Source organism: Sturnus vulgaris, chromosome 2, assembly GCF_052056855.1.
Source record: "Sturnus vulgaris isolate bStuVul1 chromosome 2, bStuVul1.hap1, whole genome shotgun sequence".
Lineage (NCBI taxonomy): Eukaryota > Metazoa > Chordata > Aves > Passeriformes > Sturnidae > Sturnus > Sturnus vulgaris.
Window position 1 is genome coordinate 70,384,875 of NC_142244.1, and position 16,991 is coordinate 70,401,865.

At 37.3% G+C, this 16,991-nt stretch overlaps 1 protein-coding gene across 17 annotated transcripts in view; it reads left to right on the forward strand.

The window, feature by feature from the left end:
* LMO7 (LIM domain 7) overlaps nucleotides 1–16,526 on the forward strand; it is a 130,256-nt gene extending 113,730 nt beyond the window's left edge. For 15 of the 17 annotated variants that reach the window (XM_088159772.1, XM_088159755.1, XM_088159758.1 and 12 more), the window contains 10 exons: nucleotides 1,144–1,236; nucleotides 2,577–2,983; nucleotides 5,130–5,195; nucleotides 5,519–5,584; nucleotides 7,214–7,266; nucleotides 8,802–9,021; nucleotides 9,936–10,208; nucleotides 11,540–11,648; nucleotides 13,375–13,477; nucleotides 15,790–16,526. In XM_088159772.1, the coding sequence (XP_088015898.1) occupies nucleotides 1,144–1,236; nucleotides 2,577–2,983; nucleotides 5,130–5,195; nucleotides 5,519–5,584; nucleotides 7,214–7,266; nucleotides 8,802–9,021; nucleotides 9,936–10,208; nucleotides 11,540–11,648; nucleotides 13,375–13,477; nucleotides 15,790–15,812 (1,413 nt within the window). In that variant the 3' untranslated portion in view covers nucleotides 15,813–16,526. The remainder of the gene's footprint in view (nucleotides 1–1,143; nucleotides 1,237–2,576; nucleotides 2,984–5,129; nucleotides 5,196–5,518; nucleotides 5,585–7,213; nucleotides 7,267–8,801; nucleotides 9,022–9,935; nucleotides 10,209–11,539; nucleotides 11,649–13,374; nucleotides 13,478–15,789) is intronic. The other 2 variants (XM_088159759.1, XM_088159757.1) reach the window with 2 other exon arrangements.
* Nucleotides 16,527–16,991: the final 465 nt, after the last annotated feature.

The following is a 16,991-nucleotide window of genomic DNA, read 5'->3' on the forward strand; positions in this document are numbered from 1 at the left end:
CAATGAAGTGTAAGCACATTCAACCATGTTCAGCAAGACACATCTCTGCAAATTAAATTAAAATTTGTTGTCTGAAGTCTAATGGCTAGGAGACACATTAGTGAGTATCATTTATTCAGCACAAGCCCTCTTTGGGTGTATTCAGCAGAAAACTGTGATGTCGAAGTACAAGCATAGAATCTCTCTGCTTTTTGAATGTTTAATCTTTTGTTCATTGTAGCTTGCAAACTCTGCAGGGCAGCAGCTGTACCTTCCTAAACTTACCTGTGGATTCTGTTATGATTTGGATGTTCCATTTGATACCTGAAGAGGTTGTTTTAAAGAATGTAAACATTGGCTCACCCTTTCTTGAGAGCTGCCATCACTTTTCTTTGTTTCTCCTTTTTTTAGTCCTGAAGTGATAAATTTCACCAGAGTAATAATGATCTTTCTCTTCCTCATGATCCTAGTAATGAATTTTCAAATAACAAAAAAAAGAAGCAAAGTCTGTCTTTGCTTATTTCCATTATCTAAGAAGGAATACTTTTGACATCCTTATATATTTTGCTTTTCCCAAGATAAAAGTGGTGACTGAAAAAAACACCAAAGCATTTACCATGTGCTTTGAGTAATGCTTTAAGACAGTATATTGATTTCATAATGAGTCTAGTAAAAAATAAATTCAAAGTCCAGATTTGGATTTTGGTCTAAATTGGGTTTTGTTTAAGGTAACATTTCAAAAGAATGAGAGTTCTTGCTCACTATTTCACTTAGTGATCTCTTTATATTTACCATATTAATGTGCCTAACACCAAGTTAAATACAGTCATTCATGTTTTTCCAGAAATACCTTCGATAGCTGGGTTTTTTTTGTTCAAACGGTAACTAAACTGGAGGGCAAGGACTATATGGTTGGCTTTTGTGAGATTTAGCATGTAAAATAAGCCTGAAGTCTCAAAAATCAATTACAGATCTCCTCTGGATTGTATTTGAGCCAGGATTTCATTTGTGGCAGACCTAATGTTCTACTGGAGCTCAGGGATGTTTTTTATCTGGTCTGTTTGGTCTGTTCAAAAATACATTAAATTCCAGGGTAAATTTTAATAAAAAATTAAAAATACCATGTTTCTTATTTGCATGTTTAACTTCAATCCAACCTAACAGGAGAAATACCAACGAGAACAAGAGAAACTGAGGGAAGAATGGCTACGAGCTAAACAAGAAGCAGAAAAAGAGAGCTCCAAGTATTTTGATGAGGTAGGCTGTGAATAAAGCTTTGCTAACTAGTTTCCTGAGGGCTTTTTTCCCCTTATACTAGATGCATGCAAGCAGGCAAATAATTAGGTTTTTTTATGTCATTTTTCATCTCATTCTGGAAAATAAATTGTATAAATTGACTTGGTAGAAAGAGATTGCAAAAATGGGATGGAAATTGTAGGTGGGATGTATTGAGATATGTTGTATTTGTCTCTTCCTTATGAGCTGGTTAGGTAACTAACACGAAAAGTATGCTGGAAAAAGTCACATCAGGTATTAAATATTGTGGTCATAAATGGTCACTTTTGCTGTTTATTTACCACCTGATGCCACTTGTTGGAATTCTCCTTCAATACTTTATCAGGAATTATGTTCGTAAGTGTCTGGCTTGTTACTGGCAGACAGTTAATCTTATAAGTTTACATACCAAATCAACTTTAGATTTCCAGTTACATATTTTAAAATACTGAATGTATGTAGCTTCTGTAGATGCTGACTTCTGTGGCTGTTGTTTATGGGACGATGAAGAAGATTTTCCCGAGTATGGGAACTGTCTGAGGTATCTTATCTTTACTGCTAAGTGAATGTTGCTTCAGGCATCTAAGCTAGATCAGTTGTGTTTACACAGTCCTGAATAAGTAGACCATAATTTAAGACTTAGAACTTCAATAAGAAAGCTTTTTGAGCTGTTAGAGGACTTTGTTGTACAAGAATGTAAACCATTACATATTTTTTGTCATTAGAGGTTTCGATGGACCCATAAGCGTTATTTTTTCCCTGCAAATAAAACATCTTTTGACCACTGAAAAGCCTTTTCTCATTTTTGAGAGAAGAGTCATAGAGTGATAGGTTTGAGGCTTGACTTCGAAATGGTAGGAGAATGGAAGAGAGTGGGAGATTCTTCCACATGAGGATTCGTGTGAAATTCATTGGTCTGATATAGATTGTAGTGTGTATCTTTGTGTATACGCTCTTAAGCAGGGCTCAGGTTTCTAAGTCAAAACAGTAGGGAGAAATGCTGAGTATCATGGAAGGGTTTGTTTTCCGTGGGCATTTAAGTGGGGAAGGGATGGCTTGACAAGTAAGTGATACTTTGGAAAGCAGAATGTTTCACATAGTTGTGGCCATGTTGCCTGTGGCGCTTGCTACGGCTGATGTGTGGATTGAAGCTCTTGAGTTAGGAGAATGCGAAACCAAACCGTCTCCTGTGTCTTGCACTGGAAATGATGGGGATGATTTTTATACATTCTTACCTTATAGAATAAATTACCTTTTCTGAGTGAGCAATCTATTTAAAATGCAGGTCCCTTCCCTAAAACTTTTTTTTTCCTTTGCTGCAGGAGCAGACCGTTCTAACCCTAAATACAACATCCGTCACTTCTCAGGCTCCACCTGTGTCCAGCTGGAGAGCAAGCCCTGAAGCAAATGCTCCTGAGGAGCCAGAACGAGATGGAGAAAATGAGCTGGCAGGGAGTTTGCTGCAGGAGGAAGAAGGAAGGAGAAGGCTTCGGGAGGAACGGAGGATCCAGGAAGAAGCAACCAGGCGTTTTGAGCAAGAACAGCAAGAGCGGGAACTGCAAGAGCTGGAGCTGGAGAGAGAACGTAAAGAGAGGGAGCAGCAGCAGGCTGAGGAGCAGAGGCGGCAGGCGGAGATGGAGGAGCAGAGGCGGCAGGCGGAGATGGAGGAGCAGAGGCGGCAGGCGGAAAGGCACAGGGAGGTGTCCGTGGAGGTGCCGCAGTACCAAAGGTGGGCCCTTGTGCAAGGATGTACTTTCTCTTCCTTCTGCAAACTCTGATCCATTTCTGACAGGGCTGTGTCTGTCGTGAACACATAGAGATGTTCATGTAAGATTCCTGCTGCGATCAGTAGGTGCAGAATGCCGTACGATAGTCTTTCTTTCCAGAGACAGGAGGATCAGGCATAACACAAAGTCCTCCCTCAAGAATCAAGTGCTGTATTACCGTACTTCAGCTTTTTTTTTTTTAATGGGATGTGTAAATACAGTAATTGCAGCGAAATGAAAGACAATCTGGAGGACTTAATGAGAAAATTTTGTAAGAATTATGCACAAGCCTGCAAATTGAGAGCATGGGACTCAACACACAGGGCTTCCAGAAGAAATACAAAGTTAACACTTTTCCAAAAAATGTGTGACTGATTTTTCCAGATTTCTCTCTCATTTTAATTCAACAGTGAAACAATAAAGCTTAATTGCAATTAAACTAATGGGTTAATTTGTCCATGAGGGATATCATGGTATATGAGTGAACCATTAATAGCTTAGATATTATAGCCTGTTAGAAATATCCACTGCAGATATACTTTTCTCTCTCATTTCCTTTTTCAGCAGCTTGATTTAAAATAAACAAACAAATCCCCACCTATTAGTTCAGGTTTGTGTTCTTGGCCAGAAGTTTCCAGGCTACTGTTACAGGAGGTTAATCTGTCTGAAACTGATTAAACCAGTAATTTTTCCTTATTTTGTCTGCATTTACCTTACTGCCTTGTGTATGACTTGTGACTTGTGATTTCTCTTGAATTTTTTCTCATTTTATCATGTAAGTAATAAGAGATGACTGAAGAGAACACATGGTATCAAACTAAGTCTTAGGAGAAAGTAGTATGATTTTTAAAAGTGCATATGTTTGCAGAGGAGGTTGTAAGACCCAGAGTTACTTTAGTTTAATATAAATGACTGCTGCTTGATACGTCTGCTGAGCAAAGCAGAGACACAATGCTACAATGGCTGAACAGGTTCTTCCTGGCAGCAGATCCAGGGCAATGTCACAATTTTAGCTTGTCCCACTTGCAAGATAATTGAACTTTGTGTAGTAATTTATTAAGCTGCTGTAATATCTGCATATATGATTCCCCAGTACATTCTTTAGTCCATGGGGATTTCATTGCTTCTGAGGTTACTGCCAAGGGATGTGTTTTGCTAAACACAGGTGTGTCACTGGCTGGGTTTTTTGGATCCCTGAGACTGCTTCTGCAGCCCTCAGTGACGGAGCACGTTCCCGAGCCTTGCCCAGATAGAATTTCGGCTCGTGGTGAGCTCTCAGACCAGCGGGGAAAAGAGACCAGCATATGCAGAGAGGCACAAATCCATAGTTTATTCTCTGAAGGAATCCTATCTAGCATATACCAACGGCTGTTCTTTTACAAGGGTTTTTATATCTTTTGAGGGTTTTACAATTTGCACCAATTACCAAGGGAATTCTACATTCTAACCAATCCCTGAGGGATTTTACATTCAAAGCTGGCCTGTGGATACTAAAAGAAAAGGAACCACTAATATTGAAGATAGATAAGAGGGTCTTCCAAGGGGGGGAAGCTAAATTCCTTTTGTATTTGTCATTTCACAAGCCATTTCTTGTCTCTAAGCTACGGTTTTCCAAGGAGCTTGTTCTGAGGATGCAGGGAGACTTTCTTCTGTATTTTCTGCTCCCTCCACACAGGTGGTTTTGCTTAATAGTAAAGGAGCAAGTTCAGTGAAACTGACCTTTAAAATATCTAGTGTTAAGTATTTGTTATAAGATGATATCCAAAGATAAGATTTGAAATCTGAAATGTTATATGAACACCTACAAAGGCGTGATAGTTGCTGCAAAATGCACCGAGGGAGGGGACAGGTAGCTGGAGAGTGTTGTAAGTTTATAAACTGCATCTGTACACTCTTCTAGAATAAAAATATAATTTTTAGAGAACTGCTCGCTTTGAAATGAATGAGATAATCACTGTTGTTTACTGATGCTTGTAATTTTTGCAGCACCTTAGTCTTTGGGATTCTTTTAACACATTTGAACTTTTGCAGATTTCTCTAGGGGTTCTTACTGTTTGCTCAATTTCTGAACTTTTTTTAATATGTGTTTTATCTTTGTTTTGGTTCTAGACATTACGAACGCTATGAAGTATCTAAAACAATAGAGGAACGAGTTGGCCATCCTGTCATTGACAGGTAATAAGAAATTGAATCAATACATAGTTGAAACATCTTTTGCAATAACTATTCTGGCATGCTCATGTTTGGATTCCTTGTTACTTCACAAAAATGTAATTTTGGGCAGCTTTTCTGACAGCTTTTCTTTTTCTGCCTTTTATCAGTTGTATTTCTGACTGTAAAAATAAGACTCCTTAGAACTTTAACTGTTCGGAGGATTCAATTTAAACTTTTTTTTTCCCTTAAGGATTTATTTTGAATATTTCCCTTAGAAATTGTTTATGTCTATGTATGCCTTTTTCTGTATATGAACATAATGTTTCTTTTTTTTTTCCCAATAGGCATTATGAGCGTTATGAAGTTTCTAAAACCATTGAGGAGCAACCTGCTCAGTCATTTGGTGACAGGTATGTCCGATATTGAATCTCAACACCAACTGTAGCATCACCATTTCTTTGTTAGAAAACTCTTAAAATTCTGATAAACCTTTAGCCATGCAGCTAAATGTATATGTTGGATTGCTGCTGTCTTTAGCAGTTTTTACGACATATTTTCATATGGAAAAAACAAGTGGCCAAACTTTGGTCAAATTATACACTGTGTTGTAAGCAACAGTTAGTCAGTGAGATTCTACAGGGAGAAACAAAACTGTGAGGAGGTAAATATGTGGGTGGTACTAAACATACCTGGCTGGGAAATAATTTCAGGTATCTTGTGGTTGTGTCATAGTGCGCTCTGCAAACTAAGGTGCAGTCATCCCAATTAGGATTGTGCAATTTGAGAGAGTAAACAAGAAGGGAAGTAAGAAGCAGCAGCATATTTATCAGGGAGATAATGCATATTGCTCTTGTAATTTACACAAGTTATTTTTAAGTTACAATTTCTTGCTTTATAAATCAAGGCTTTGTTTTGCATCACATCTCACAGTAGTTCTGAATGACTTCTGCTGTGTATTTGATCACTTCTCATAGTTGAAGTGTGCAGACCTCTCTTGTATAAAGAGAAACTCCAAAAATTGTAAGGTACAATTAATAGATCTGTTACTAATGGAAGATCTAGATCTAACTTCAGAAGGAGCATGCGCTGTTACATCTTGGATATGTGTGAGGAGGACACTGCTTTATTCTTCACTACAGGCAGCTGTGGAACTGCTGCATCTTCTTAAATAGAATATAAAATAGGTCCACACCATAGGACAGACAGTAAGAACTTTAGGAAGCAAGATGTGATGTAGTTTGTATTTAATTTGTCTCCAGATAAAGGACAAGACTCCTTCAAAACAGCCAATGCTGTACACCTGTAAACGTGTAAACACGTTAATGTAGCAGCTTTGAGTTAGAACTAAGCAAAGGATTTCTTTTTAAATCCTTTTCTGTGGGTTATTTTAAACTAAAAAAATTTACTGTGCTACTTGAAACTAATAATACAGCACAGAGATGTTGCTGAAGCTCCTGCTCTATACTGTCAGAAAACCAGTTTTTGCCATTTGTCTTCCTGTATATGATATCTGTTGAATGCCATTTCTTGGCTAAAACTCATTAAAAAGTTATGCTGCTATGTATAATCAGTGAACAATACATTTTTCCAAAAAGAATCTGCATGAAGGGTGTTTTGCTGAACAGTGCTAAAGTATGATTTAACTTTCTCATGAAAACAATTCAATTATAAATCTGCTCTTAAAGTTCTCACTTCTTTGTCTTACTGTGGTCTCCACAAAGCTTCCACAGGAAAGGACTTGGTTTTTTACACGTTTTTGTTGAAACAAGTACAGTGATCAGTTCCTTATACTGAAGCACTGATAACTTTGAGTACAAAATTTAAACTTTTAATTGACATCTAAATACTGAGATTTTTTTCCCCCTTACTATCCTCTTGGTCTTCAATTTCATCCTCTTGTTTTAAGTAGAGCATAAGTTGTTGATGGGAGGGATGGTGAAAAAAATGTGGACTGATTCTATAATCTGCAATGATAAGAGCTTTGTCTGTAATGAGGTCTTGTAATTAAGACAGAGAAATGAATGTTTTTATATCCTTAGGAGTAAGTCGAAGTCAACTACAGAACTGAATGAATTCAACAGAATCAGAAATGGTAAGTAACATGTAATTCCCTTTATATTTAATTTTTTGGGGCAGATAGGGAGGGAGGAGAGTAAAATAAGAGAAAAAAAATAAGATGTGTACATATAGTCATCCTAAGAAAATTAATTTTTGAGTGTTTTTATTAGCTGCATTGTAAATTCATACTATACCTCAATTTAATGAACTTTCAACAGCGAGAGGGAAATCATACAGTCAACATAAAAGCTGAGGACAAATATGATTAACTACCCTCTTGAAGACAGTGATTAGAAATGGTTCTTAGATGCCTAAATTGTCATGACTGATTTTTACATGAGATAAAATCAATCATGGAGTTTATTATTGAAGATATGTGTAGTTTTGATACATTTACTCGGTCAACAAACAAAAAGCTGCTCATACCAGGATGATGAATGTGTTTAATACAACTTTTTGTCTTCCTAATTTCAGTTAGTGTAGTAATAACAAATCAAGAAGTTAGCTCTTGATATGTCACAGTGGCTTGTGTCCTGGGCTCCAATTCAGTTATATGACTTTGGTTATATTAGAGGAATTATGTGCAAAGCAAACAAACCAATTTTATAAATATGTCACAGTCAAAAATGCCTGCAAGCTACTTTTGTGTCTAAAAAGCAGTTAAAAAAGGTAATCACAAGTAATGAAAGAAAAGTAGATGTATTAGGGGATATACTGCAGATTAAAAATGTTGCTTTCATATATTAAAGTGCTGTCATTGAAACTAAAGAGAAAGTAAACTTCCACAGTATTTTATAATAATAATCTGTACCAATAAATCCAAGAGCAAATCTATAGTCGGAGCAGCATTTAAAAGGATTGACATTTCAATTGAATGACTTATTACTGAATAATTTTCTTAATTATTTTTTACTATTTTTACTGGATCTAGGAAAAAATTGTTGCCTTCGAGTATGTTAACACCTATTGGAGAAAGATTGCTTATTTGTTTCCTCTTTCAAATTTTCGACAACCATCTATACCACAAATTTCATTTTGGCTCAGTAGTAAATGCATAATCCAAATAATTGCAAGATTTTCCTCTCCTCTTTATATAAAGTAGTGTGTTTAGTGCCTTGAAGAAAAAAATAAATTTTTGTAAACAGAGACAACTTACAGAAGAAAAGAGTATGAACTCCTAAAGAGAAAGAATGTATCCCATTATTTAACTATGTATTTTACACATAGTTCAGTTTGTATTGGAGGAAGAGTCCAAATTATGGCACTAAAAGAGGTGATACCCTTTTAAAAAGAGGCATGTGTACACACAAATATCTATGCATGTACACTTAGGAAGTGAAGGAAAATGTATTTAAATTAAGCATTATGTAAGAGGCTACATTAATGGAAATACAAAAAAAATTTTAGTAATGTTATATTGACAGATTTTATCCAGCTGTAAAAGGGAACTGGAATAAGCTGTGAAAGGAGTGATGAACAATAACTTCTGAAATAATAGCCAGAGTGCTGACAGGATGACTTTTGTGCCTCGAGGTGTCTAGCTGATATTTGCACATGTCGTCTGCACAGGTACCCAGAGCAAGTATTCGGAGAGGTCCTGGAACATGGGTGAGTCACAGAAGAAGTCTCAGAAGGAGCAAAACCTGTCTGCAGCAGAGTTGGAGAGACAGCAAATCCTTCAGGAAATGAGAAAGAAAACATCTCTACACACGGACAGCAGCTGGATTAGGCAGCGCAGTGCCAGTATACATAAGGAGCCCGTTAGTCTGTACAGCAGTAGTATGAGGAGGTAGGAATCACATTAAAAATTAACTCTTGTCTCTTGTCAGATATTTTTCTTTGGTTATTCTGAACTTTAGCTTGTATTACAGAGCATAGAAACAAATTGGGTCTGTGAAATGCCATAAGGTAGACTGCATAGCAGCACAGATAGAAAAAAGTAGCTGTATTACAGCTGGGTTTGAATGGGTTTTTTTGCAAGTAAGGAATGTGGATGTGACCTGTAAATAACTGAGCTTCTTATTCCTTGGTTGGTATAGCAGCAATGGAAATCAATAGTGTGCCTTGTCATTGACAGATGTGTTTAAAAATTTCAGCATGGCAACCTGTTTTGGAAATGAATTTTTGTGGCTAAGAAGTATACCTTTTTCAACACAGAAACATGTAATAAAGTTTGGGTAGTTTAATTTTGCTTTATTTAATGTATGAATGTTGGATTTGTCACTTAGGATACAGCCGAGTTATCAGTCAGGAGAGTGTTTGGTTATTGGGCCAACACCTTGTATGTGGATGATGCTATCCAGTCTGGGTGGATTGTTATTTTTGATCTGGTATCCCTTGGAGAAAACATAAACAAAGCTGGTATCTGAGGTCTGCTGCTATACTGTGGATTTTGATAGCATTCACCCTGATAAGGCTGCAGTGAAGTGTTTTGCTTTTATTAAGTAGTTGTTAAGTGCCACCTCTTTTGCCTCACCTCTTTTTTCCCATGAGAACTACAGCTGGACACAAAGGATAATTTGCTACTCGTATATTTTAAATCAGTATATGAAGAATATTGCTCATAGTGATCAAACATATTCGTGCCAGAAAATACAAAAAATCTGAGGATAGTGGCTTTCTCTTAAAAAAAAAATCATCATACAGCTCTGTTGCTCATCTGTACTGCCATTCACATTTGAGGTGTTTATATCTCTGTTACAGAGGGGAGTCTCTGGACAATCTTGATTCTTCAGGAATAAGGTCATGGAGGCACCACTCATGGCTGAACCAGTCTGCATCCTCTTCATCTCTGTCTTCTAGTCAAGATTTTAGTCGCCCGGTGTCCACTTCCAACCGAGCCTACATGTGCACTCCTTCCTCCAGCAAAGCACCTCCTGTGGCCACCTCTGCCAGAGCCCCCTCCACGTCCCAGACAGCTCCCCGGGCTCAGTCTCCTCTCTCTGCTTCCCAGTCAGGGTCCCAGACACGCAGCAGGTGAGTGGATGCCCTTTTTCCAGCAAGGTAAAAATATTGGACAGCAGTAAAAAGCGGACTTTGTGTATACGCTGGGCTTACAGCAGTATTCTGCCCATCACATTGATTTACAAGTACCTGGAGTTTTCTAGCTGGAGGGGACAAGTGGAAGTAAAGGCTGGTATTACCTCCCTATTCCTGTCACTCAGAAAATTCCCCAGGTTTGTCATCACTGCTTGACATTGGTTAAAAAAACAAAAGAACTTGAATAATCAATCTGCAGTCTCTGAGCTGTGTGTTGCTTACCAAAATGATTAGCAAAAGCCTGTTCCAGATGGCATTTCTGACATTTATTTTCCTTGGTTTGTTTTAACAAAAGATTCCTTAAACCCACGCTTTATGACCCTCATCTTGGTCTCTCCTCCTCACTTCCTGGCATGTGGTCAATATCATCTTGAGGAGCACTGAGGAATGCTCATAACCCATGACCCTGGAGAATTACAGAGTAGGATGTTGATTTTAATCTAAGAGGAGAAAGCAAGAATTGCAACATATTTTGAAACAAAAATGGAATTCAACTGTGGTAGGGTAGATAACTCTGCTGTTTTATGTACTTGAAAAATTTTAAAAATACCTAGGGATAGTACTCCAGAGAATCATCCCACACACAATTATATGTGTTATATATAACAACAGTGAATACTATTTCACTAGCTCTTACACTCTCAGGGCACTAAGTGATAAATTGGCCCCATTTTTTTTAAGCTAGTCTTTTATATTTTTTATGATGTAAGAAAATTACCTTCTTAACCATATTTGCTTATCTTGTTCTCACTTCCATTTGCTAACACCCTGGTAGATCTATGACCTCCATATGGCTTATGTTCAAAGAATTAACATAATATTTTATGTCCAGGACTGGCCTTCTTTTATTTAACAAGGTACAGATGGTGGGACTTGGAAGGGGTGATTGCTAAAACTTAGCCTTCTGGATAGTTCCCCACAACTAAGAAGGCAGGAGCACAAAACTTGTCTTCTTACCCTCCAAACTTAACAGTACATTTTTTATTTGTAGAAGGTATTTTATACAATGAAATATGTGCCAAGAATGTGACAGAATTTGTTAACTTGTTCTTATGTAAATTTGATCTAAATTATAACACTTCAGCTATCCATGGCTTTCAGATCTACTCTAAATAATATTAATTTTCAGTTTACTTTTCCCAAGCAGCCTAATAGTCCAGTTTTTACCCATGTGTTTTTTGTTTTTAATCTCAAAAACTATTTGATAACTCTTCTTTGTCTTTTAAACATTTTCAAGCTCGTTTTAAGGTTTTTCATTCTATATTTAGGTCAGTCAGTGGGAAGAAAATCTGTTCATACTGTAATAACATTCTGGGCAAAGGAGCAGCCATGATCATTGAATCTCTTGGTCTTTGTTATCATTTACATTGCTTTAAGGTGAGAGCTGGGAGTCACATCATGAAGGAACAGGAACTAATCAGGAGAACGCATGGCTACTCAGTGTTATGCTCACAGGGGTTCTTACTAATCACCTGCTTTGCCTTCTACTCTTGACAGCGTGGTGCATGCATATTTCCATGAGGCAGTCCCATTTGCAGGCATTTGTCACTCGACTCTAGAAGTGTTTCTTAAATGCCAGAGCTAACAAGTAGGACTTTGATGAGTAAGATGAGACATTGGCTGTGAGATCAAAGATTTCCTTCTTCGAATAGGACGTAAAATATCAGAAAATGCTGAACCACTTCTCTCAGAGAAGCAGCTCCTCTAAAAAAAATTAAAAAATCTCAGCCTGGACCCTGGCAATTGAATCATATAAGATGACCCATCCTTTCTAAGCTAACCTTAGCAGACAGTGTTCATGTGGTGTTTTCCAAGTAAAGGCATGTTGGAAGAGTTCAATGTGGCAGGATAAAACCTAGAACAAAACCAGAAGGTATCTTTAGTGCTACTCAACCCTAAGCACAAACTAAGTGTACTAGCTCATGCCCAGCACTGAGACCTAGACCTACTTACATGATTTCCCATCAGCTTGGGGCATTTGCAGAGCTGAAGGTATAAATGCCTGCAAAAAGATAGCAAAGCAGTCCTGTTCCCCTGCCCTCAGACTAGATGTGGAATTAGACTATGACTTAGAGGTACTGTTGGATCCTGCTTCTTCCTTGAATTCTAGAAAGAGGTTTGTGTGTCTAGTCCAGAACACTTGTCTTCTGTGCCCAGCTCAAGGGCTTCACCTGGAGTACTACAAGGGACTGACTCCAGACTCTTCCTGCTCCTGCCTACCTGAGCAGAAGGGACAGGACTAATCTATAGTGATCAGTCGCCGTTCCCTTTTCTGCAGGACATGTATTCTGTGTGAGACAATCCACCTGTAGCTTGCAACCTACATAAGAAAATGCCAAGTTTCTGTTTTTCAAATTTCTGAAAATTAATGAGCTGTTAAACAGATTGCCATCCAAAAGATTCATTACTTGGTTAAGCAAGGAAACTATCTGTCCTTTGTAAATTCAGTAAACGGGAGTATTATGTTTTGGATCACATTCCTTCCAGATGTGGTCCATATTCACAGCAAGTACATGTTTAGGCACCTTAGCTAAATAGTTTAATGTTAACATGGCAGCAGTCAAGCCCCTTATGTGTTTATGCAAGAAAAATTAAGCCAGCCCCATCTCTCCAAACCAGAACTTGTTTCGATGATGCAAACCCAGGAAATTGGGAGTGCCTGAGTATTTGCTGCTTCAAGTGCCAAGAGACTGAGGACACTAGCAGCATGTAGTGCCACATGGAAATCTGCAAGTAGCACACCCAGGTGTTCTGTGCCAAAATTCCTGTTGCCATCTAGAGAAAAATTTTTTTTTTGTGCCAAACCAGTTTTAATTTTCAGAGAAATCAAAGTTCATATTAGATTTAATGAACTAATCTCTAAAAACCGTCTGCTTTATGTTTGCTTATTTGGTGTATCTCTGCTGTTCATTGTCCAGTTGTCGCCTTAAAATACTTCCTCAGAGTTGGTTGCATTTTGATCTACTAATCGTTGTACATTTGCTTCTAGTGATTGTGGGGTTATGGTTCAAGCTTTGTTGAGCTTAATCTGAGCTGCTTTTGAACAGCTTTTTTGTTTCTTAGTATTTTGTACGGAGTTGCTAATTATTCATGTGTGATACAGTGTGTTGCCTGTGGATGCGACCTTGGTGGATCCCGCTCTGGAGCTGAAGTCAGGATCCGAAACAACAAACTCTTCTGCAACGACTGCTATATCAGATTTAAAAGTAAGGCAATCCAACTGCAGTATGCATGACTGTAGGTCTTCTCTGTGCTATACAACCTCAAATGTTTGAGTAGCTGAGCCACTTGATAGCTTTCATGTTTAGCTTTAATTTAGTGAATAGGTTCAGCAAGGTTTGATTGCCAGTTTCTGTCTTTTGTAGGGTAGTCATTCCTAACTTCTAACTTGCTGGTAGCTGATTTTACCAACTTGTTATTATGCTGTTTCAAGCAGTCAACATGGTGTAGTCATCTTCCTTCCTTCATAGATCGGAGAAAGTGGTGTCAAGGAGCTGTCAGGTGCTAAGCAGGCTTGTCTTGATAACAGAGAAGTCTCTTTGAAAAAGTGTCTACATTTTCTTAAAAAGTAAGCTGAAATATGTATTTAATTCAGTCTTAGCACATACCTGGAAAGCAATTAGTTTATCTTGTGCAGATGGCACAAATGCTGGTTTCTTTTTGTGATGCTATTATTATTGGAATTATAGGTCTGTAATTGGTTATTCATTTAGGTACAAGTTCAGGAGGAATTGATTTACTTACAGATCTTAATTAAAAGGTGCAGTATAATTTTTTTCCTTCTTATGGTTTGCAGAATTCTGATTTACTGGAGCATGATGTTAAGGCTTTGTATAGTGGTATTTAGGTCTTTTTTTCTGTTGTCATAGATGATGGTAGACAACCTCCTAATTTTGATAATTTTGTCAGGAGTTTTATGCTGCTATTTTTCTTTGTAGCAAATGTGGAATTCTATAGAATGATAAAAATCAGTGAAGAGAAATAATTTATGAATTACTTCCTGGGAAAAATGTCCGTGTTTCTTTATGAGCCTGGCACATTTTTCTCATGGTGGACTGGAAGGCAGTGAAGGGAACAGGATATTCATGTTACACTGTTTGAGCAGAAACTGGGCAGCTGCTGGCTGTGAAACCTAGCCCAGGAAAAGAGAAGCTCTGCATCTGATGCCGTTGCTGTTTGTAGGCTCTTTTTGACTTCCACGAAGAGAAGTCACAGAAATTATTATGTGGTACCCGAGCTAAAGCCAGAAAGCGCAACACCTCGTGAGGGTAATAGCGCATTCACAGAGGCTGATGTTACATGCAAAGATGCCACTGTGATCAGTGGAAGGAGAAAGAGAATCATTCCCATCTGAACCTGATCCAGAGCACTGGGTCATACCATGTCTAAGTTAGTGTTTGGAGAATGTCCTTGTTGATGACAAGACTACACTGAAGCGACTGTGTTCCTATTTGAAGCACCCAAATGTGTGAGAGATTCACTCTGGAGCTTGCTCATGTTATTTTTGTTTCTTTCTTTTCTTTTGGGGGGAAAGATTGCTGGATGAGTTGGATAAGTAATTTTATTATGGATGAATTGCTATTTAGTCTCTCTTTGACGTTACAGCCCATAAAGTCACAGCAGTGCCTTTCAGAAGCAGAGCTGATCTGTGAGGAAACGTTTCTATTCCCTTCCCTTCAGACTGCATCTACTTGGGCCAGTGGGCACCTCAAAACATAATTGTATGAGATACAAGTAAAATCAGGAGTTGTAAGAATTTGTAGGTACAGAACAAAGTATTCAAATTAGTGACTAGTAATTGGAATCAGCTATTTGAATAATAGAAAAACCAACTATGCAATTATTGTTTTGAAAATGTATTGGCAGCACAGCACTGGCCTGTGATGCAGGTCACTATTTTTTGCAGTTGGCATTTGACATCAACCTGGCTAATTATTTGTTAGTTTGGAATGTGAACATGTTGGCTAAAAGGTTTGATAAACTGTAGGGTCATTAATATTCACTTTGCAATTTCATGTAATTCTATGTGATATTTTTGCACATTTTTGTGTTAATTCTGTGCTTTAAATTTGGAACATTCTGCTGAAACACCACTCTATTGGCAGATACCTACAAAGATATGCAGAGAGGATAAAAAAAGTTCTTTGTATTCTTACAGTTATTTAGCAAATTTAAATTTCATTACTGAAGGGTAAATTTAGAAAAACTATCACTCTGTCTCTGTGCTAATACTAAAAATATTTCTTAAGAATTTGGTAAGGTGCATGTTCTGTGGAATATGACTTGGCCTGAAATACTTGCAGTGCTATTATTGGATTCAACTCCAATTTGTATTGTTCATTAAATTTGGATTGCTCAATTCAGAATGTATACCTTAGTATGTTACCATTTTCAATAAGTATTTGAAACTTTAAAATGTTTTTTGACTATTAAATTACTATTTTAACTTTAAAATGTTGTCACAAAAATTCTTCAGTAACTAGACTTACTTACAGTTTCTTTTGTCTCTCCCTAACAGGTGGACAACCAACCTCCATGTGAAGCAAATGAAGATATGAAACCACTGTTGCAGATACAAGAAGAGGTGATTGCTGCTGATGTAGATCTATAAATATATATATTGTGTGTATGTGTGTTTTTTTCTAAGAGTAACTCTTGCTTGTCTAGTCTTCATAGCAATACCTTGTATTCTTCATATAACTATTTTTATTTATAAGAAAGTAATTGCAGTAAGGAGATAGCTGGGAAAAATGCTTTTCACATTTTCAGCTTCAAGTACTGAGAGCACAAGAGAGAATAAGTATATTTTCAGTAATAACTTCAAAATATTTTTGAGGCTTATAATCAACTAGTTGACTTTCCAATGGTATATGAAGAGGGTATTTTGTTTCTAAGCTCTTGAAATGAGCGTTAGAGAAATAGCTAATATAAATATATATTTGCAATTGCTGTCTTTATTTTTGACATATACTGAAAGTGAATTCTCTAGGTTAATATGAAGCTGCATTTAAATGCACACAAATGTGTTTGCTTTCCATATGCTGGTTTCTAAAATTATGTGCTTTTTTGAAACCTAAATACAAAGAATAATCTGTTTGCTCAGTGGTGTTGGCATAATATTCTGTGGAATCCATTTAAGAGAGAGAGTTTTCCCATTTGGAAATGTAACTATCACTCTTTCCTCTGCAAACTGAGTGGAGAATGGTTGTTGAATTACCATATATTTGTAAATAAAAAAATCTGATGTTGCATTTATTAGAAGTTTTTGTCCTTTTTGTTCAGCTAACCATGTGTAAGGTAATGTGTGGAAATAGAAAATTGTTTGATTTTCATCTTGGGAAAAATATTTGTTCTGACAGGATTAAGTTGTTCAGCTGAATATATGCAAGAACAATAGTTCTTCCTTTTCTCTTTTCCTTTGTAGTCAATGTCAAAGTCTGTGTGCAGCTTTTTCATCAAGCTCCTCATGCTCTTTCCCTTGAGCATTCATACCAGTGGTGAGACTATATGCCCACCCCTGAAAAGCAATTGAAAGGGGGGGTTATTCCTCAAAATTTCTCTGCTCTTGCTAGAAATTAAGTGCTGAAAATATTTTTGGGTTAGATTCTGGTCTCTTGAAAACACAGCTGGAATTTGCACTGTCTCAGTGATGTCTTCCAAATTGTTTGGTCAGTAGCTTCCCCAAATCATTTCATGCGTGGTTCTGTACCCTTCTGTGTC